The following is a 23,257-nucleotide window of genomic DNA, read 5'->3' as shown; positions in this document are numbered from 1 at the left end:
TTTGTATACTCTTTTTCACAAAACATTTGCGCTAGCGAGAAAAAAAATATTTTCACTTTTGTACTTTTTCAAAAAGTGGTGTATGTAGTTAAGCCTTAAATCTTAAATTAAGGTCGAACTAGCCCTACTAACAATTTTGCTTCTATAATGCTTTACAGAAGCAACAATTGCATCTTTATAGAACCAAAATTGTTTGTTGGGAGGTTAGTACAACTCACAGTACACATAATAAGGTAATATATTCCGAACGTTGTCAAAATTTGTTTGTCAAAAATGGGCACCAATCTGTCAGGCCGGCCTTTAATTTTTATGTTTCAATTGCAGTAAACAGGAAATTTGTTTTTGTTTTAATTTATAAAATGTCATTTAAAAATATTATAAATTGAAAAATAACAAATTTTCTTCGTGTTTCATCGCGGAAAATGATAAATAGGGGTATTCACGATCCGATGCAACTGGTCTAGTATCATTGCAAAAGTGCAAAAGTGTAAAATCTTACAAACAAAATATATGGATTGAAATTTTACAATGGTCTTGCACTTTTGCTATACCCTAACCCTATTGCAAAATAAAAATACAATGGAGTAAAATTATTTTTGACAGATGGCAGCTCACCGTCGCGTCGCCCATGATAAACAGTTTTTCTTTTTTATTCTGTTTATAATGGTTGTCGCTACTCATGTTCCATAATTTAGTTTCTTTTGATGTAAAATAATTAGTGAAAATTAATTAACCCGAACAAAACAAAGAATTAAATTATAAAAAATGGAAAAAAAGAAGAAGCAACGGTGGAGGAAAAAAAAACATCATTCATGCTTCAATATTTACTATAGATAAGAAGAGGGGCGTTCACGATCTATTGTAAAAAAATAAAATTTTACATTTTTACTAGGCCTGTTGCACCAGATCGTGAATACCCCTAATAATTGTTTAAAAATTAGTGGTGTGCGTGGTTTATCAGTTTTTGTGCGTTTTTCGTCGGTATTTTAAACAATTAAGAATTCGGTAGCTGACATTGGTCGCCAAGTTGTCATGTTTTGACAATCTGGCGACCAATGTCCGTTCGGAATATATTACCTTTTTATGTGTACTGTGAGTACAACTGACTTTGTACTTTCAACAAAATGTATTTTGAATTCCGTATACGAATATTCCAAATATTTATCTTCGAAAATAAACTAATCAAACAAACCTACTTTTTTGACATTTCGAAAAAGATGACATTTCTCATCTGTCAACTGTCATCAAAAGAAAAAAAAAATAAATTTTTCTGTGTTGAGAAATTTTTTTATTTTTCTTTCTCCCCAAAAAATCATGTCCACCCGCTGGTATCCAATTTATCAACGAGGAAATCCACAACTTCGTGTATTTCTTCCAAATTTCTGGATGAAATTAATTCGTCCCAAAGAGGAACAACCCGAAAATGTTGTCACCTTCTCGGTGTCAATGCAAATGACTCGCTACGACATTGCAAATTATTTGGAAAAAATCTACCAAGTGCCGGTGAAGCATGTTCGGACGAGAATTACTCTAGGATCAACAAAGCGCGATCAAGTCTATGGTTATATCACCAAAAATGATGATGAAAAGATTGCTTATGTAACTTTGGTAAGTTTTTGTTCAGTTCCATAAAATGTCATTGAGTTAACCATAATAACGACTGCTTTACAGCCACGAGATTTGAAGTTTACATTCCCAGAGGTGACAGTGGGCAAGGATGGCGATAAAGAAGAGAAAGATCAAAAAGCAATGGATGAATCGAAACAAGGATTCAAGAGCTTTTTGGATAGAAACAAAAAACGTCCCGGAACTCCAGGATGGTTTTCAATCTAATTTACTTTGGGAAGACTCTTCCACTTTGTTTTAAAAAGTGTTTTGTTTTGATTTGTAATCATGTTGATAGGTGAAATAAACGTTTTGAAAAAAAAAAAAAATAGTATTTTTTGGTTTAAATAATGTCAGATCCAATTTTAATTGAGGTAAAAGAAAAGAAAATCGTACGGAGAGCTCCAATAAGACGGAAGAGGTAAGAATATCTTTTAAAAACATTTTTTTCTATTTGGAATGAAATAAAGAAGAATTGTACTCTAGAGGTTAGTCCATCTTTAATATTAAAGATTAATTCTTTAATTTAATAACAAATTGCAATTAAGTTTTAAAATTGGGGAAGGGAATGGTTAAGCGACTTTTGTTTCCTATATGGATCAAAAGTTCCACTCACTATTCCTTAGCAAATTTCATTCCAGAATTTGGATAAGAACCCGTTTCCTTTTGTTTTTCTAAGAGTTGAGTTAAATAGGTATTTAACGAACAGTAAAAAAAAAAAAATGCAAAATAAGTACACCCTCTTGCTTTCTTCATAGAAAAAGTTTTTTTTAAATTTAATCGTTTCAGTAACCACCACAAACTTAAAGATAAAACGATCTTAATCTAAACAGTTAAAGGTTTTGCACGATTACTCAATCCTTCATCATTTGCAAGTTAGTTATTGAACATAAATTTCAAATCTGATTTTCTACAAAGCAATTTAAATCTATGCACCAAAGGCAAATAAAAATGTTTTTGACGTGATAACGTCTTATAAATCGATGAACTATGGCAGCCACCACAAAAAAGTGACGCCATTTTCTAGCGTTACACTCTCGCACTTTCGCAGTGCCGCAAAAATTTTAAATTCAAAATAAACTATTAGAGATACAAAAATCTCCTAAAGCTTATTTGAAAGATAATAATCTAAAGCCTAATCCAAATGAAGGATTTTTAAAAATTCCGTCATTTAATAGGGTAAACATAGGTAAAACGGAAAGATGAAATTTGGGCTAAAATCTAAACGCGTGGTCGTAGAGAGTTGATTCTTTTTGTTATAGATAGAGGAGATTGATTTAAGGATAACTGCATTTAAGAAAAAATTCTAAAAAATTCTGGAACTCCGATATAACGTTTTGTTTGAACGTTGATCAGGTGTTGTGGGTATGACAAAATGTTGATTATGGGTAGGGAAAATTTTTTTGACAATTCTAAAGGTGCCAGGTGAAAGATGAAGGAAAAAAAGGAAGGATTTTTTTCCAACACTCTGCGTTTCGAAATATGAATTTTTGAAAAATACTTACTTTTTTAGGGGTATTTTTGGGTAGTTTTTGATTATTAGCTTTTTTTTGGAGCGTTCAAAAAATCTCAAGTTATATGGGACATGTAGGGCTGATAAATGCGTATACATGTGCAAAAAATTGGAATCGTTAAAAGAGTTTTGACTGAAAACGGAGAAAAATAAGTTTTTAAAAAACAGGTTTTTTGGCCGTTTTTAACCGTTTTTAACGTTTTTTTATTTTTACCTTTTTTTCTTTAATAGATAGAGGAATATTATATATAGAATAATGATAGACCATGACTACGACTATATGTGTGCGAAATTTCAATCATTTTCAAAAACACAATTTTGAGATAACGGTAAAATAAAATTTTAGAATTCAACAGGTTATAACTTTTTACCAAGAGCAGATAGAAATTTGATTAAACATTTATGAGCATCCTGATACAATTACCTTTCAATTGGTATATCACACATAACGCTAGACAAGCCACACAATGTTAAATCAAGTGTGGGAAGTACCGTAATCTCAGTCTGGAAATTCCACATGGTTGACTTTAAAAAATTCTAACTTCTCTTAAAGGCATCTTTGAAATGAGATTGATACGTCATTTGAAAGGTGAAATAATAAGCTTTCACATGGTGTAAAATTTTGTATAGGTTGTTAGGGAAAAAATTCATTTAATAGATTGAGAACATAAAAATAAATGTTTTTTTGCTTTTTTTTGATGAAATTTCATCGAGTTTAAAAAATTCTAGCTCTTTTTGTAGATATCTCATAGACTTGATCTATATATATATTTTTAGCTAAGACAATACAGATGGTGTAAAAATTTTTATAGATTGTTAAAAAAAAATGGATTTAATAGCGTGAGAAGATAAACTTACATGTTTTCTTTGCTTTTTTTGATGAAAATGATTGTTTTAAATAAATTATTTTAATACTTTTTGCTCATTGTAAAAATTTAAAAATGGTTTTATTATTTAGAAGAAATATTTGGCTTTTTAATTGTATAATTTTTTTTGGGAGCTTTTAAAATAAAAAAAATTAATATAATGAGAAAAGAAAAAAGGTATTTTTTTTAGCTTTTTGTAAATTATGATTGTTTGAAATAAATAAACCCTTCAAATGGCTCATTTTAAAAGCACACAACCTGTTTTCTTACGACTTTATCACGTAAAATCATCGTCCGTAAACCGGCTTTACAGACAACCTCTTTTTTTTTACCCTGAACCGAGTGGTTATGTATTGAAAACAAAAAAGTTTTCTTCATTTCTGACTTTCTCGTAAACTATTCAACCGATTAAAAAAAAATGTATGCAAAAGTCACCGTAAAATTAAAAATAATTTAAATTAGTTTTAGGACTTTTTTTTTTTCTTTAGCACTATCCAAAATCTTTTGAATTGTACTTTATTAATTATACGAATTGAGTCTTAATTTTTGTTTTTACTTTTTCTAAATCTTAACTTTGAATTGTTATATAAACTATATAAATTGTATTAATTGATTAATTGATCGGACATTCCATTCGCATTTTTAGGACATTTTCACGTTTATTATTCAGTTTATCTCGGTTAAGAAGCAATATTTTTTCTTGAAACTTGATGTGTCTTAAGGGCTCATAATAAAGTTGAAGTTCTAGAAGTTTCAAGAAAAACTAATTCAAAATAGCTGAATTATTAACAGATAAAGACGGTAACGGAGAAGAATTGCACGCGTCTTCTCCGTTACTGCTTTATCTGTGAATAATTTGGCTACGTTTAATTAGTTTTTCGTGAAACTTCTAAAACATCAACTTTTTCATGAGCCCTTAAGACCTACCAAGTTTCAAGTAAAAAGATTGCTTCTTCAACGAGATAAACTGGAAACAAGGTCAATATGTCTTCTCCGTTACTTTGGAATGGTTGTGATGCTTAAATTTTTCTATTACTTTTTTTCTTTTTCAAATAATTTTCATTTGTTTTTTTTTTTTTTTTTTTTTTCATTGAATAAATTTCTATAGCTAAGACATAATTTTATTGTTGTTCTGTTTCTTCTTTTTTCTTTTCCTATTTTTCTTTTTGCATTTTTATTTTAAAATTGTGTTTTTGAATTACATTAATTTGAATTATATACAATACATTAATTTTTTAACTTATTTTTTGTTATTGTTAGGTATAGTTTTTTTTTTTTATATTAAAATGTAAGCACATGTTAATATTTGTATTATAAAAGATTAAGTTCTTAATGTACAGCTCTAATTATATTAAATAAACTGAAACTGAAACTATTATGCAACTTTTGCGGGAGTATAATTTTGAATTTTCATATCAAGTTACATATAGTCGGTGAAACCAGAAAAGTGTGTAACTCAAAATTTTCTGAAAATTAGATTTGAATGCCTTCTGTTAGACAAACCTGATATCTACCCTTCCTTAAACTGGGAATACCCTTAAAGTTCATAGTTTTTATTTTATTAGCAAATTAGAAAATGAAAACTCATACAAATGCCTTCAAAACGATGTTGTTTTTTTGCTCTCCTATAAAATTTGCTAAAAAGGAGTTACACACTTTTCTGGTTTTACCGACGAATGCATTCGTAAAAATAAAATCAAAGTTGAGATAACAATTAAACATGATATTACAATGATAGAGAATGGGAAAAAAGTGGGTCTGGAAAGTCCGTCTGTCTGTCAGCCTGGCTGTCGGGATGTCAGGATGTCTATCGATCTGTATAAGGAGCTACAGTCTAAACGGATCCACCTGCTACATTTTAGGGACTGTTCAGAGGAGTTTTTGGAATAAATTTTTTTGGATAAAAAAAAAGTTATAGGTGTACCCGTTGTATATATACATATATTTCTTTAGTACTATTAAGAAGTCGAATCTAGTATAAGTTCATGTCGCCACATTTTTGAGGTGGCGCTCAGTGTATTTATTTCATACTGCTTTTTCAAGCCACCCCTAGAGTTCATAACAGCGTTTCTCTTCATGATAGTATTATGGAAATACATATAATACAATAAGTAGGTATACGTACCAAATTTAGTAAAGTTTATTTTTCTCAAAAATGGCTCCTACGAGTTTGATTATAAAATTCAAGTAATAGTTTTTAGATTTTTTTTTTTAAATCGTAACTAATGGTACCTCCATTAGAATCGTTTTTAAAATTTCTAACTACATAGGGTAGAGTTGCCTATTTTCGGCCGTCTCCAGTTTCCGGCCACCTTTCCGAAAATCGTTATAACTAGGGATTTCATAGGATTTATTCCAAAATTTTGCTCTTATACTGTTCTCTTATTTGTTAAAACAGCATATGAGTGAAAATCAAAAACCCCTTCGAAATCACTTGTTATAACGATTTTTCGAAAGGTGGCCGGAAACTGGAGACGGCCGAAAATAAATCAAAAACAAAATTAAATAAAAAACAAATTTTGGAATTAAAAAAAAATTTGAGATTTTATTTTTGAAAAATCAAGTTTTTGAAACGTGACATGGATATTGTTTGAAATTTTAGTTTTAGGTGTCGATAAGTAAGATAAAATGCAATACCAACTTAAAAAATTATTTATAAAAAATATTTCTTAAAAAAACGGCTCTAATGATTTTCAATTTTTTTTTATTAAAAATGCATCTTAATAAATGAAATTAAACTGCATACTTCTTTTGGAGCTCAACTTCATTTAAAATGTTGTTTTTTTTTTCATTTGAAGAACGAATTTTAATTTATTTAATTTTTTGTTCATATATTATGTACACTTACAAATTTTTATACAAAAAGTTTTAAGTTCTAAAACCAAGTTTTTCGTGCTTATAATTTAAAACGGCTCTAACAGCCTACTTTGGCATACTTTGTTTGGAGGTCAAAAAGTATTTTTTCAAGATAACTAAAAATATTTTTTTATTAATGTTCGAATTAAAATAAACTATTTAAATATCAATTTTGTCGCTATCAGTTTTTGCGACCGGTTACTGTTCGAATTTTTTTTTTTTAATTTACCTTTGTTATTTCAAAATATTTTTTTAAAAATACTGAACAATAAACTTTTATATTAAATTTTTGTAAAATTCAAAAACTTGTTATATAAACTGGGTAGCGTATTGGAAAAAAGATCAAAAAATTAATTTAAAAGAAAACATTATAACTTGACATGGTATCGCTATAGATAACACTGTGACAATTGGTATAGCGTAAATGTTAGGGAAAATTCAGGAGATGCTTCTTAGATTATTAATATGCTAAATTTTTAAAATGCAATCAAATTTATTAAAATCCTCAAAAAAAAGTTAATAAATTAATTGTTTAATTGTTTTTACCCCCAAATGGACTTTTTCCACTTTCACTAATAATAAAAATTATTACAAAATTATAAAAAATAAAAACTAAACTTAAATATAAGTCCATATTTATAATGTAGAAATAGTTTTACTAATTTGTTTTAAGTTTTAAAAGTAAAAAAAAAAAAAAAAAAACAACTTTTTTTAATGAATAATCAAGTTTATTAGGAATATGTATATTTAAAATTTTAAATTAATAACATAAAATTGGAATTAGAATTCGTTTAAGAAAAAAATAATAATGTGATTAATAAAATAATAAGAAGATGGAAATATCTTTAACTTAATTATTTTATAGATCCTATTATTAGTAGCTTGTCTGGAAACAGTAATGAAACACCTATTTAAAAAAAGAAAAAACAAAAAAAATATTTTTTATTTTTTTATTTTATTGTATTAAATTGATCAATACTGATACATCTTATTTTAAATCTGACTAGAAATAAAAAACTTGTTGCCAAATCTCATAAACATTTTTTTGTCGACTCGACAAAGTCTCTCCTTATCAACCATTGTTTGATCAATATTTTGAATAACATTTAACGCAGCCCTTGTGTAATTTTAATCATCATCACCTTTATTTGGTGGTTTATAAGCGTTCCCATACCAATATTTCCTTTTTACTGTATGTTACAACACTCTTGTGTATCTTAACATTATGACATGCGAACAGAAACGATTAGTAACGAATTTAGCAAACATGTATGGCAGGTGAGTTAAGGGGTTTATATTGTTTCAAGGATAAGGGTTGGGCTAGGAAAAGGTCACCGATTTTAATTATTATATATATTTTTGTGTAACAATGTTTTTCATTTCATTTTAAGAGTTGGTGCCCAGTCGAACGCACACGAACGAATGAAGATTTGCTTTTGTACGGATTTGGACAAATCAGTCCTAGTGAATAATTTTGAGAAGCGAGGATGGACTCAAGTTGGAGCTGACGATGATTGGAACTTCTATTGGGCTGGAGTGCAGAGCTGTAGGAATATTTTTAGTGTCGATAGTGGTTATCGAATGCATGATAATCAGTAAGTAAAACAAAATATCTTACACATTTCTATTTTCTAGTAATTTTATTTTTGGAAAACAGAATTATCAACCACTTTCCAAATCACTATGAACTATCGAGAAAGGATTTATTGGTAAAAAATATCAAAAGATATCGAAAGGACCTTGAACGTGATGGCAATCTGTTAGCAGAGAAAGCTGAATCAAATCAATATGGTGGAGCTAGATACTTGTATCTGGATTTTATTCCAGTGACTTTTGTACTTCCAGCTGGTTTGTATATTGGTTGCCAAGTTCTGAATGATTCTATAAGAATTTTTTTATTCAAGATTACAATATGTTCGTTGAAGAATACCGAAAGAATCCTCAAAGTACTTGGATTATGAAACCATGTGGCAAATCACAAGGTGCTGGGATATTTCTCATCAATAAGTTATCAAAATTAAAGAAATGGTCTCGAGAAGCAAAAGGACCTTTTCATCCACAAATTGGCAAAGAAAGTTATGTTATTTCGAGGTTATATAGAATTTTTTTAGTTTTAAAACATAATCTAATTTCGGATTGTTTTATTGTAGGTATATTGACAATCCTTTGTTGATTGGTGGAAAGAAATTCGATCTACGTCTTTATGTGTTGGTTACATCGTTTCGTCCTTTGAAGGCATATTTGTTTAAGCAGGGTTTTTGTCGATTTTGTACAGTGAAGTATGATACAAGTGTAACGGAGTTGGACAATATGTACGTTCATTTGACCAATGTCAGTGTTCAGAAGCATGGGGTAAGTTATGCTAATTTGTATTATCATCATTCACGGTAGGGTTTTTCAATGCGCAGTTAATTTTTGCAAATTTTGTTTGGCTCCAATTGAATCAAAAAGTAAATTTGGAGTAGACTAGACACATAACATGTAGATGCGGTAGTGTTTAAAAACAGAACTAAAAATACATTTTATTTACTTGATCCAGTGTTAAGTCAAGAAAATAGTTTTTTTCAATAGTTTACTATGGGGTAATTCCACGCAAGTTGACCACCAATAGCCAAAAAATTAAATTGAAAATATAAGAAATTTGACGGTGGAAGCGCGTTTTTAATCAAAATTGAATTAATTTGGTCAACAAAATCTCGAGTCAATTATTCTGATAATTACTGAAATTCTGACTCAAAAATATTATTTATTGTGTAAATAGTGCTTAAATCTTTGAAACTTGAATTTATTGATTTTTTCTTTAATGTTTCTATATTAAAAAAAAATACATTTTTTCATATATTGCCAGTGCCGGATTAACCATGTCATGGGCCCCTAGGCACAGTAATTTTTGGGCCCTTTTCCGATGGTTTTTCAATATCATAAGCTCTTTTTAAGTTAAGTTAGAAATTTGTGTAGGTAACTTACTAAAGACTAATCGGCTATAATCTGTGTCCTATCATGTCATTTTATAAACGTAAACTAAAAGTTTTGTAATAACTATAATAAATATTGCAGCGATATTTCAACATTAAAGCAACTTGATGCTTCACAGATAACTTCGATTAACGATAAGTTATTAGAAAATATTAATATGATGATTTTTCACGAGTCGGTTTTAGCCACATGATATGTCTCACGGCTAAAGTAGTATGGGGATTATCACTTTAGTCGCGTGCGGCTTACCTTCACACGACTCGACTGACGCCGAAAAGCTTCGCCGCACGGCGAAAATCGACTCGTGATAAGTCGGCATTACGGTTTCATTATAAAACTGGAGAGAGAAATCATACCAAAAAGTTTTAATTTTGATTCTATTATTATAGCCCAGGCAAATTAGTCAAAATATGGGCATGAAATCAGATTTTTTCACGTTACAATATTTTTTTCATGCGAAACACAGGTTGTCCTTATCATAAAAGTTAATTTGTTTGGATGATAGGAGGTCGGGAGCAGCCGCCATCTTGGAAAAGAGATTGGTATCGTTTTTATTGAATAGCTACATTGTTGTTCAAATAAACAAAAAATGACAAAGGTAAGATTTATTAACAATAAAGTTATCTAAAAAATGATATACAAACCAATTCCGTGATTTGATTAAATCTAATATCAATTTGAGTAACTTCTCTGCGTGCACAATCTCACATTTTCTGACGTATCTGATTGCAACATGAAGATCTTGAATGGCACCACCTCGTTACTAAACTGTGGTTCGATGTCGTTGGAATTATATTCGAATACACAAGTAATATTAATTTTTTTTTTTTAAGAAGAGATTTACAGTTTAAATATTAAGGTTGGAGCACATGGGAAGAAGTATTTTTTTTTAATTTGTTATATCAATATGATGAATTTTGATTTTGTAAAAAGAACTTTTTTTATTAAAACGTGATATATTTTGAGCTGACTGTATTCCCATTTTCTGGGTTGATTTTTCCGTTTTCCCTAATCAAAAATCCCGAAAAAAAATCCCTCAATCTGGCATCGCTGGGTTGGGCCCTTCAGGATGGGATGGGAGTCATAATTCATTATAAACACATGCATACATATATACAATAGCCCTGTTATATTGAAGGTGGTAGTTTACTCGTGAGTAGAAATCTAGTTCAACAACTACACATTCCTATCTCCGCGAGTAGAAGATTGTGTTATTTATAGTAGGTACTAGATCTACTCATGACTAACCACCTCCAATGGAACGGGGCTAATGTTTTTATGATTTGCAAAAGTTTTTTTATTCTTCTTTTTTTTTGTTGTTTTTTTTTCTTATTTTTTCAAATACAATGTAATGCTGTTTTTTATTGAAGATACTTTTCCAAGAAATTTTGTTTGTTCGTTGTCAGGGTGAGGGGCCCCTAGCTGAAGTGGGGCCCCTAGGCAGCTGCCTAGTTTGCCTTGAGGCTAATCCGGCACTGTATATTGCCACACTCGTTACATTTTTGAATTGTTATAAAACAACCTTGTTTTTGTTAATACCCTTGAAATATATGCTTACTGGCAACGTAACAAAAATGAAACTGAAACTGTGATACAATGGAAGAATCATCTTCAAAAAAATGGAAAACAAAAAAAAAGGTAAAGAGTACTTTTTGAATCAATAACCTTACCCATTCATATGCACTTATCTGAGGCATTGTCATATTTTTTACCTATCTCAATATTTCATAAGACGAAGACCACAAAATTCTCTTACACCGAATTTATTTCAAACAAAATGGTCGTTTTTTTTTTTTAATTCTCTTACTAATATTGAATTTCAAAAACATAGAATTTTATAAAATAAGGAGATATGCAGACTTTTTTTTCCAAAATTGACAGGAGAAAACAAAAGTACAAAACGAAGTCGAAATTATGTATGTAGGTGCTAATTTTTTTCCTTGAAATACCGAAATTTATAAAACTTTATATCGAAAAAATAAAACACACGACTGCGCCCCATGAATTTGCTCCAAAGTTCAAGTTGCTTGAATTTTTTAAACAAAAAATTCGTTCGTCTTACGAAAAATCAATATTTTTAAATTAATTTAAGCTGCTAAAAAGTATGCACATAGATTTACTTTGCATTAAAAACAAAAACAAAATCGCAAATATGAATAAAAAAAACTATTTTTATATGAACTATTTTTTGAAAAAAAAATTCAAAAAAATTTGGTTAGCTATATTCTAGTAATAATAGTTTTTAAAACCTATGATTATTATGTTATCATAGTATTATTATATTAATTAACATCATAACCAAAATTTCAAAAAAATATCAACGTCTCTCGAAAATTTGATTTTTCAAGAAAAAAAAAAATCAAATTTTCTTCAAAAACCAAAAATTACCTTTTGCTTATTTTAAGTTTTGTACATTAAAGCTTAATAAATGCTTTTATATAATATTTTCATTTAAATTGAATTAGCCGTTGCCGCTAATGATTCGAAAAAAACTTTGTTCATTAAAAGAATGACATTGAATGAATTGAAGAATGACAAAATCGTAAGAGCTGTTTTGAGAAAATTATACTTCTCTAAAATTGGGAGGTAAAATATGGGTAGTATTTTTGGTTCTAAAAAATTAACTCCAAAAACCACTCCGTACAATATACAACTACATACCAAATTTAAATTTAATCAAGCAATCCGTATAGGCAAAGGTGTAGCTTCTTATTCAACCCAACATCTAAATTAAAGAATCTTTAAATTTTGAAAAATAGAAAAAATAAATAAATGAGATTGAGTTTTGGATTTTTGTTCAGGTGTCTAGCAGATTTATGGTTTTTGATTTTCAAATTTGGACGCATATTACAAACAGTATTCTTAAACTAATAAAATCCAAAATAGAAATTGAAATTTTTTCGCATCCAATAAACACTTTTTTATTTGCGTCACTTGATAGAAAAAGGAAAAAACCATGGACAAAAAACTTGTTTGGATTGTTCGTACATTTCAACAAAAATGAAATGCATGAAATTAGACACTAATATGAGGTTTAAAGTAAATCGGACCATGCGTTGGTAATGTAGCTCAAATTACATTCAAAAATTCCTTAAAATCAGCAGGTACACAAATTCATACAAATCGGCAGTTTTTTCCATTTCAATTTGTGTATTCAAATTTTTTGGATAAACTTAAAATTGCGGTCCTCGCAAATATGTGTAAACGTTAAGAATATTTTAAAAAACGTCTGTATTAGATATCAATATGGGCTTTTTTTAGTTTTGCCAAATTTTTTATAGGGTCAAGGATTCTCGAGTTGGGCGCTGAAGTGAAATAAGGCCAAACTAAATGAATCCAAATTCTGAAATAAGGCTCAATTTCAGTTTCTGCTTTGAAAAATGAAAGCATATCTCCTAAACTTGTACTACAAATAGTACCCACATTTTTATGTCGCAAATAAAGTATAGAAGATTGGAACTGCTTTATATTAAACTAAAACTTGTACAAGAAGTACATACATATTAGAAATTGATTAAACTGATTTCGACACAATTCTACAATAATTTTTGTTCCCATTTTTTTTCCCAGGGTGAATACAATAATCTTCATGGCGGCAAATGGTCAGTACAAAATCTTGGTCTCTATTTGGAAGGAACTCGCGGCAAAGAAGTTACCGATCGTTTATTTGGTGCCATTTCATGGCTAATTGTACATTCGTTACGTGCAGTTGCTCCAGTTATGGCAAGTGATCGACATTGTTTCGAATGCTATGGCTATGACATCATAATCGATAACAATTTAAAACCATGGCTAGTTGAGGTTAATGCATCACCATCTCTAACATCAACAACAGTTACGGATCGTATTTTGAAATACAAGTTGATTGATAATATGCTGTCAGTTGTTTTGCCACCAGATGGTGTGCCAGAGTATGTTTCAGTTTTTTTTTTTTCATAAATTTTTAAAATCATTTGTTTTTATTTTTTGTTTAAAGTGTTCGTTGGAATAAAATCCCCTCACCAGATGCATTGGGTAATTTTGAACTTTTAATCGATGAAGAATTGGCAGCTCAAGAGGAATCACAAAATAATAATGCAACAAATAGCAAAGGAAAATCACAAGGAAATCGATGGAAGTAGATTTAAAAGAAAAAAATTGATTTCTTTCAATCAAATAAAAATAATTCACATACTAAACAAAAGAGCTGATGCAAAAACTTGTTTTTTATATTTTTTTTTAATATTTCTCTCTAAGAGATTTTTTTATTTCTCTTTATCTACCGGCATTTTTTTTATAATCAGCTGTTTGAATGTAAACAAATCGTCATTTAATATACAGCGGCATTTTCAACGGTACAAAAAAGTAAATACAGAGCAAGGTTGCTACGACGAATCGTGCAAACATGGAAGTAAGTAAATTGTATCCGCCACCAGAGTGTGTTATGGTTACCACCACAAACGACCTTTCTCTTTTTTATTTAATGTTGATAAACAGTTTTATTTTGAGACTCTTAGCAGCGGTAACCCAGCGAAACGGTTATAAATTTTAAACCAATCGCACCACTTTTTAACGCTTAAACAAGTTAAGTGGAGTTGTGGATGGAGCTTGGATAGAGAATCGGTCTTTTTATGTTTTCAGATCACAGACCGCAGACGCAACGAAGGTAAAAGTAACCAGGAAAGCGACAGTTCGATTTGTTATCTGTCCGCAGACAGACGTTGGCACGGAAAAATATCGATTAAACACTTGCAACAAATCCAATCGTTTGAAGAAAAAAATATATATTTTTTTCTATTTTTTTGTTGCAAATTAAAAAAAAAAAATAATAAAAGTTTGTGCGAAAATTAAATTAAAAAAAAAAAAAAGAAATCTAATCAGTGGTAGCGAGTGGAATAAATTAATTCTTAGCAATATAATAAATTATTTTGATAATTTTCCTAAAAAAAAAAATTGTTAATTGGAAAGTGTTTTGTTTTAAAAAGGAAAAATAAAAAATAAAGTGATTTATGTTTAAATTTGTGAAGTTTTTTGTGTTGTTTAATTTTCTTTTTTTTGTTTAAAGAAATAAACCGCCTATTATTACCTTGGATATTGGTTACAGCACTGTTTGTTTGTTTGTTGATTTTTTTTTTTGTTATTTTACATTGGAATATATAAAATCGATTTGTAAATAATGCAGCATTCGCGTGGATAAAACTCTCTGCTTACTTTGGGATATTTATTTTTTTTCGCTCGAAATGTAAGTGCCCAGAAATAAATCAAACTTGATTATATGATTTTTTTAATTGATTTCTACTTAACACAATAAAATCAAAAAAAACATAATTGGAATGAATTTGCGAAATTTAATTGAAATTTTATTGCGAAATGATTTCTAGCTTTTTTTATATTTTTTGTCTTTGAACTTTTTGAGTTTATTTCGGTATTACTGACTTTGATTGTAATTTATTTGAATTTTTTGCTAAAAGTTGTACAACATTCAATTCAAATCAATAGAAGTTAGTTGTTGGAGTGATCGAGAGATATTAATTAATGGCACCTATTTTGAAATGCCAATCAACATTTTTTTTTTTGACTTTTATTAATACTTAATTTTTTGATAATAAGGTACTTAACCGTTAACCACATTTATCTTTATTTGGTGCTAATATTCTGGTTGATTACTTAATAACTTTATGTTATTATATTTAGGTTTTCTGACGATGTAAACTTCACTTATTTTTTTTTTAATAAAATGCCCCCTGGAGAGCTAGTTTATGTAAAAATTAAAGTTATCAACACTTGTAAAAGTACGAGCAAGTTGTTATGCACTGACGGTAGAAATATTTTTTTTAAAGAAGAAGATTCACTGAAATACCAGTTTCCGGAAAAGAAAAAAAAAAAAATCAACCATGTTGAAAGAAGAAAAAAGTTTTTGGTGAAAAGATTGTTAGATTTTGTGTATTTAATGAACCTTTGTGTTCTTTTTTTGTTTTCAAATTTAAATAATTTTTGGTTTAATTTTCTATAGAAAAAATATGAATGTTGCATGCGATATCTTATGATTAATGAGTTAAAGTCAGGAATTTTTGTGGGAGAAAAGTTTAAAAATTCCAAGAACCTATCTTTTTTGCATTTATCGTTTATGTTTATATTTGATATATAGACTTAATTTGAGAATCAAGTGCTCAAGATAAAGTTAAAAAAAAAAAACAATTTCTATGCAAGCAAGTTATATAATTAAGGAAACAATAAAAAAATAAAATTTCTGAAAAATAAGAATTTTTTTTAAATTTTATTTTTGTCCATAACTTTTCTCTGAGTTTGGGTGAAATTAAAAAGAATAAAAAAATTTTTAAATTAATGCCGACATATTTCTAAATTCTTATTTTTTTTTATGAATTAAATTGACTTGAAGATAATAAAAAAGTCCATATATTTGATAGTATTTATTTCTTTCTGAGTACGAATCTCAAATATTTAAAAGATCTACAAGTATTTGATATATAGTGCTTAACAGCCGCAATGCGAAATATAATATTTTTTTCCTAAATCTTGCGCAAAACAAAAATATAGTGAATTGAATATTTTTAAAATGCCTCAATATTGAAAATGCAACCAGTCATTCATTTATTTATAATAAAAGTTATTTATATACATTGTATATAAAAAACTTTTTTTTTCAACAATTCCACCAAACTAGTTTTAGAAATATCGAAAGAGAATGTATGAAAATTAGACACTGCGTGGCCAAGAATAACTTTGATATAGTGATGTAGTTAAGTCTTGGAGTTTTTTAAACAAAAATTTCGAGTGTTTTTTGAGATTTTAAAAAAAAAATTTTGTAGGTTTGAAAACTCTCAAAAAATACTCAAAACTGTTTAAAATTAAGGTCTAAAGACGCAGACAAAATTACTGAGCATCAAATTTTACACTTGAAATGAAAATATTGTACAATTTGTCTTTCATAGAACTTCATTAACACTAATAATAATGCAGTATCATTAATTTTAAGATGTAATGAATTAAAAAAATACATTGAATCTTACATTCTAAATGCAATACAACGAAACGTGCATAGTAAAAGTTACGTATTTTCCTAGTTCTTTCATTTGATACCAATTTGATTTATGCCCGATTCTACTTTATAATTTATTTATACTTGATAGTTGATAAAAAAAGGGTAATTTTTGACTTTTTCTTTCCAATTCCAAATTTTACGAATTTTATTTTTTTTGAATATGTCCTATTTTTTTTCCTTAAAAGTTATGCTTTAGAGGTGTTGAAGTAATAGAAAACAAAATATGTATTACTATGTTGTTGTTCCACAAAAAAAAAAACAAAAAATTATAAATAGAAATTTTTTAAAGACTTGATAAGAAAAATAATTTAATTTTTATACGTTTAATATTTTATTCATTTTTTCCAGTGTATTCTACACTCTTCATTATATTTTTTGTAATGATGTGACTTTCAAAAATTCAGGCAATATTCCATGTTTTTCTATAAGACAAACTTTAATATTAAAAAAAAAAAAACATTTTGTTTGATCTAAGTAACTTCTCCTTTATTTGAAAGACATCAATTTTGTTTGGAATGCGATTTAAGCATCTTAACTGCATCACTTGCCATATATTTTAACATAAAAATCCAATATCAAAAAATTTTTCGTTTTCATTCACTTTCGATTTTGTCAATAAAAATGCAAACAAACCAAAATCTTCTCAAACTGAAAAGAGAAACGAACAAAGTTCCCATTGCATTTGTCACACAAAAAAGCTCAACCTAAAAATATAACTTCAACTTCCTCATGCCCCAAGAAAGAGTCAACAAACTTTAACTATTAAAATTCGATAGAAATGACTGACTATTTGATTATAATCACTGCTCTGTTATTCTGTTAGCAACTTTCACTAACGATGCATAAATTTATTTATTAGCAAAAATTAGAATAAAATGAATAAGAATATACCAATTAATTATTTAAAATGACTTTGATCAAGAAGTTTATCGGTTGGGTAGGGCAGTAACAGATATTTTAAATAAATAGAGTTTATATGTCTCTCATTTTCTAAAAACAACCCTTCACTTGATTTATTTTCCTCAAGTAATGAAATAGTAAAAAGTATTTAAAACTTTATTTTAATAACCGCAATTAAATGCTGTTTTTCGATATGTATCCAGACAATTCGATTGCCTTTTTATAGCGCAGGTGGTCCACCAGACTGACGCACAAACTCGACAAAAAACTAAAACGACAATTTGCTTTGATGACATTCTCTTCAAACATAATTGATTACATGACTCTGATCAATGATTATAACAGTTAAACTTTAAAAGAAGTCGTTGTTTATTACTTAACCTAAACAAAAAAATGTCAGTAATCTTCTTAAAGTATGGCAACCGTTTTATGCAATCAAATTGAAAAGTAGAGTAATTAAAGAATTGATTGTTAATCTCAAAAGTTTGTATATTTTTTTATGTAACTTGAAATATCACTGAGCATGTCGGTGATAAAAAGCTTGATCAAAGTGTTTTACGAGTACTTTAAGCTAATCTATGGCACTGAATCTGAAAAATGTATATAGGTATCTGCGTTTAAGCGGAAAACTTGTTATATTTTTGCTTTAAACTTCATCAAATTAAATTTACAAATGCAACAATAAACAATCCAATTGACTTCAAAGTCCAAGACTTTAACAACATAAAGGTCGTCTGGTATATGGCGTCATTTAATTGTCATATACACAAGTGAAGAGGAATTTTTGTTTGCTTTAATGAATTTTTTTTGCTAAATTGGAACAAAAAACCATGAAAGTAATTCATTAGAGTGCAACTAATCACATATTTGTAATCATATAATTGATTGTTATAACAATTTTTGTATAAACCATTCATAAAATGGTATTAAATTAAACAAGACAAAAAAAAAGGTTTTTACCTCAACTCTTTCGTTTCAGAGTAATTCTGATAAAAAATTGCAAGAAAACTCATTAGTTTTCCACTCAACGGTACATAGAATTGCTCAAATTACTGTCTAACGGCGCGGTATATATTTATGACGTTTGCACTATTTGTCACACCCTGTTAGAGATTGTCAAAACTGGTCATGTTTGCATGCAAATCATTGGTGAAACGGATTTAACCAATTGGCAAAGGAAACCATTGGGTGGCGGTGGTGGCGGCAAAAGTCATGTTCTTACGTAAGAATCGAATGAACTTTGTTTAAGAACTTTTATTGGAGTAAGTTAAGTCAAGTTTTTTTTTGTGTGTGGGTTGGTTTTATGTTGCTAATCACGATTTTTTCTGGTGGAAACGTGCGACCTTTGTTTTGTTTATTTTTACATTCGTATATTGTCTTGCAAGACCTCGCACTATATTGGTAGCTGGTTGGTTTCACAAGTTTACACTGAATTCATAAGAAAATGAATCGATTGTAAATGTTATTAATGAGTGGACAGATAAAGGTTGTTTAAGAGCTGTAGGAATGTGAATTGTAGTATAATAACTCATAGACTGTGATTTTTAAAAAAATCATTCTTAAAATATTTTTTTTTACAGAAAACTCAATAAAGTTTAGCCAAAACAATCAAATGACTTTCTTTAAACTATTTTCATTTAAAATATCTATTCTATATTTTTTTTTTATTAAAAGCATTGTCTTTTTTTTTAATGACAGAGAGCAACTCCTAGCCTTTTGCTCTATTAAACTAACCCTCTCTGTGCTGTTATGGTTTATAATTTTGTACCTATAAATTATATAAAAGCCAAACATAAGAAAAAATGGATCACATAGATGTTGACTATACGTTTTGTTTTTATGCATGATTCAATAATAGTTGAATGTTAGTCTCTCTTACTACGAGTATATCTGTATCCATTATATACTCGTAAATGCTCGAACTCGAACTCTCATAAATGTGCATGCTAAACATTGAGATGAAAGTGGCTTTGAGTTGGAGATAATGTAGATACAAAAACGTTGAAGGAACTAATAAGCAATGAAGTTACGATTTTAATTTTTTTTTTGTTTCCACTTCATTGAGCTTGCCCCTCATAAATTGATAGTCGTGTTAATTAATGATTTTAAAAGTGCTTTGCTGAGGTGAATTATTATAATAATTATTGTACAGTTTTTATGTAAATATACGGATAAATGTTGTAAAAAATCATTTTTTAATATGAAACATAACAGTATGAAACCTTATTTTCGTTCAAGGTATCAATACTTTGAAAAATTACACTATGGTAGAAATATAAAATAAAAATACTGACTAAAAATTAAAAGAATATTGATTTTATATTAATTCAAAGAAATATTTTACAAAAGACTATAAAATTCAAATATTTTTTTTAGTGGAGTTATGTTTGGGCTTTCATGTAAATTTTTTTTTTGAAATTAATAAAATATATGTAAGATTCTTTCATTTATGGAAATCTGAAAAACAAAAATCTAGAAAAAAATCTACAAACCAAAATCTCAAAAATTATTACCAGTCTTATTTAGACTTGGAATAGTTAATTTGTTTGTAGTGAAATGGTGTTTCATATAAGAAAAAATAATAATAAAAAAACATTTTACTTCATTCATTGTTTACAACTTTTAAGCTTAAGTAAAAGAATTGTAAAAAACAAAAATCCACTATAAAAAGGGGAAGTAAAATACTTGTTCAAAGTAGGTATTTTTTTTAGAAATTTTACAAGAACTGAATTTAATCGAAAACTTCTCATCCCTTTTTCATGCGACTTGTTGACACACAATAAAGTTTTCGCGTCCTAATACTTAAGTAAAAGTAAATTAAATTTCATATTCCGTCAACTTTTGGTATTTTTTAACTGACTTCCAAAAAGGAGGAGGTTCTCAATTCGTTTGTTATCTCAGATCTTTGGACTGGGTGAAGTCGTTATTCAAAAGCTGGTGTTTCTAGTGTAGTCCCATTTGGTCCCGACCTGACTATAGTATCCATCTGAAAACCATTATCTTAGTTTCGATCAATAGAAGCCGATTTTTTTAATCAAACTGACTACTACTAAACATAAAATAATTGATGACATTTTATGGCTGCGAATGCACTTAGTATAAAAAATGGGTATAAATTCTTTTTGTCCCAAAATATGAATTCCAAAAATCCATTTGCCAGCAAAAACCGCAACATACCAAGTTTGATAACAATCTCCTTATACAGATGGACCCACTTTTTTTGTATGCCTAATAAGAGGTCTGATTGTCCTTAAGTCAAGAATTGAACACCTTTAAAAATCCAAATATCAAGGAATCAAAATATAAAACTTTTAATATTATTTAAATAACCAGTTACAAAGGATAGTATTTCTCCTAATAAAAATAATGGTCTTAATGAAGTTTTTTTTATTCTTTGTGTAAGAGGTGGCCTATTCATATTGTTGCAATTTCCAGCTAGAAATAAAATTCAAATACATATGTTTTTAAATGAATTTTATAAAAAGCTAATTCCAAGAAAAAGTGTGCTTCTCCATGACAATTCAATTAACTAGAGTCGAGTTGGCGCAATCGATTCGAATACTTTTTATTTAACGTTTTCTTTTCTTCTTGAATATATTGTCTTCTCTATTTTGGTTATTTGTTTCCATCGTTACAATATCAATATTGCAATCATTGTTTTTACACATAAGAACAAAAAGCGATACAACAACAAGGTCTATAACATTCATTTATAGTTATCCGATCATCTTGATAATTCTTATAAAAAAAAAACACTTTTTAATCATGTACCTGATGGCTAGAATGCACCAAAATATTTTTGTCTTCAAATTCAAAAACCTTCAACTTCCGAAAAGAAGTTCTATCTTTTTGTGAAAAAAAGTTTTTCTAAAATGCATTACTAACATTACGGTTAATTTATTATTGTGAAAAGTCTTTAAATAATTTCAAAACAATTTGTCTGGCAATAAAATGGCTCAGTTTTTTTTATCATTTAGGAACAAATTGTATTTGTTAAAATATAGATTTCAGAATTTTTAATATTTTAAAAAGTTTTAAGGATCCAAACAACAAGCTGTTTTTTAATTTATTTTTGTACCGATAACTCATTTTTAATACATTTTTTTTGGCAGCAATGTGGCTAGAGAATGTATGTAGGTTTATCTTCGCTATATTAAATTGTACTTACTACTTTGTCGTAAATTTTTTAATGGCATAATAAAACAGAGATTATTAAAATTTTACAAGCAATACCAGTTTAAAATAATCCTTTTACTTTCATTGCAAAACAAAAAAACAAAAAAATATTAATATTTTTCTTCATTTTCATTTTCCTTATTCTCAAATTCATCATCATCATAATTTTTGCCTTCATAATAACTTTTAACCCAACAACTTTAATAACAACAACAATATTTATTATGAATAAAAAAAAAATATATATTTCACTTCCTTTCAGATTGGATTTCCATCAAAAGTGTGAAAGCCCCAACAATCGGAGCCGCCACCGAGCGCACACCACCATCACTTCGACAGCGCCTGCTGCCGTGTGTCTTGTCTATATAATAAACAAAGTGCGGATCAAGCAGAACGATGAAAAGCCACGATTGGATATTTTTAATGTTTACAACGATAATTTGTTGTACGACAATAATAACGATTGCACAGGTAAGACACCAGACAACATTGACGCCCCCAATCAAAGCCTATCAAATTGCAAAGAGAGTAACCGATATTGTTGAATGATAACTATAGGTACATCATCGATATCCGCATATCACAAAGATTTGATCTTTTTTCAAAAAAAAAAAAAAAATATACAAGAAAGAGAGTGCGATCCTCAATGAATATACCTCGATGCACGTTTTATAATAGAAATCATAATTGAACGAAAAAGAAATGCGATATCCGATACTGGCAACAGGTGAAAGATATTATACAAAAAAAAGATACTTTACACCGAAGGGTACCCTGAGCTTAGATATATTTTTTTATATCATGTAATCCAGTTTAAAACGCGCCGAAATGGAACCAAGCTTCCCGGTGCGGTGTATCGGCACCTTTTGCTCGTGTTGAGCTTCTTCAATGGTCTATTTTTATTCGAAGGTGGATTTGTATTATAAGGGCCTTGAATCAAAATTTTAATTAGGGCCTGATTTTAAGTTAAAATATTTGGATCTAAATTCAAATTGTATATAAAATTTTTGATTTTTTTGACGTTATAACGTCTTATAAATAGATGAACCATGGCAGCATCCACGAAAAAGTGACGCGACTTTCTCCCCTTCCACGTGAAATTTTCAGCAGTGTGGCATAGATTTCAATTTAAAATTAAAAATAAACTACTATTGGAGATACAAAAATCTTACATAGCTTATTTGAAAGATAATAACCTAAAGGATTTTGAAAACTTCAATCATTAATAGGGGTAAAATAAAATTTCAAAAAAGTCACCATGTTCTAAGCACGACGCACACTGGGGATTTTGCGGAAAAAAGTCCAAAATTTAAAGTTCCTCGG

General features: G+C 28.6%; 3 protein-coding genes across 5 annotated transcripts in view; all 3 read left to right on the top strand.

Moving 5' to 3' along the window:
* Positions 1-1,227: 1,227 nt before the first annotated feature.
* Positions 1,228-1,930, top strand: LOC129919477 (39S ribosomal protein L23, mitochondrial). The gene is made up of 2 exons (XM_056000362.1): positions 1,228-1,608; positions 1,672-1,930. Exons 1-2 carry the CDS (start codon positions 1,315-1,317, stop codon positions 1,831-1,833), a joined length of 456 nt encoding a protein of 151 aa, XP_055856337.1. The 5' UTR covers positions 1,228-1,314; the 3' UTR covers positions 1,834-1,930.
* LOC129919476 (polyglutamylase complex subunit TTLL1) lies at positions 1,901-14,003 on the top strand. Its single transcript, XM_056000361.1, has 7 exons — positions 1,901-2,026; positions 8,232-8,435; positions 8,498-8,688; positions 8,745-8,931; positions 8,991-9,192; positions 13,387-13,727; positions 13,793-14,003. The coding sequence occupies exons 1-7, from the start codon at positions 1,956-1,958 to the stop codon at positions 13,935-13,937; spliced, it is 1,341 nt and encodes a 446-aa protein (XP_055856336.1). The 5' UTR covers positions 1,901-1,955; the 3' UTR covers positions 13,938-14,003.
* Positions 14,004-14,865: 862 nt separating this feature from the next.
* The window catches only part of LOC129917943 (mucin-2-like), a 98,073-nt gene continuing 89,681 nt past the window's right edge, over positions 14,866-23,257 (top strand). For all 3 annotated transcript variants that reach the window (XM_055998191.1, XM_055998189.1, XM_055998190.1), the window contains exons 1-2: positions 14,866-15,037; positions 22,197-22,405. In XM_055998191.1, the coding sequence (XP_055854166.1) occupies positions 22,331-22,405 (75 nt within the window). In that variant the 5' untranslated portion in view covers positions 14,866-15,037; positions 22,197-22,330. The remainder of the gene's footprint in view (positions 15,038-22,196; positions 22,406-23,257) is intronic.

Source organism: Episyrphus balteatus, chromosome 4 (assembly GCF_945859705.1).
Source record: "Episyrphus balteatus chromosome 4, idEpiBalt1.1, whole genome shotgun sequence".
Lineage (NCBI taxonomy): Eukaryota > Metazoa > Arthropoda > Insecta > Diptera > Syrphidae > Episyrphus > Episyrphus balteatus.
The sequence above is the reverse complement of the archived record's forward strand: the minus strand, read 5'-3'. Positions and strand labels throughout refer to the sequence as shown.

Coding starts and splice junctions, on each gene's coding strand:
- LOC129919477 (XM_056000362.1), top strand. CDS start 1,315: ATGTCCACCCGCTGGTATCCAATTTATCAACGAGGAAATCCACAACTT. Junction 1,609..1,671: donor AGATTGCTTATGTAACTTTG/GTAAGTTTTTGT, acceptor ACTGCTTTACAG/CCACGAGATTTGAAGTTTAC.
- LOC129919476 (XM_056000361.1), top strand. CDS start 1,956: ATGTCAGATCCAATTTTAATTGAGGTAAAAGAAAAGAAAATCGTACGG. Junction 8,689..8,744: donor GACTTTTGTACTTCCAGCTG/GTTTGTATATTG, acceptor TTTTTATTCAAG/ATTACAATATGTTCGTTGAA. Junction 13,728..13,792: donor CCACCAGATGGTGTGCCAGA/GTATGTTTCAGT, acceptor TTTTGTTTAAAG/TGTTCGTTGGAATAAAATCC.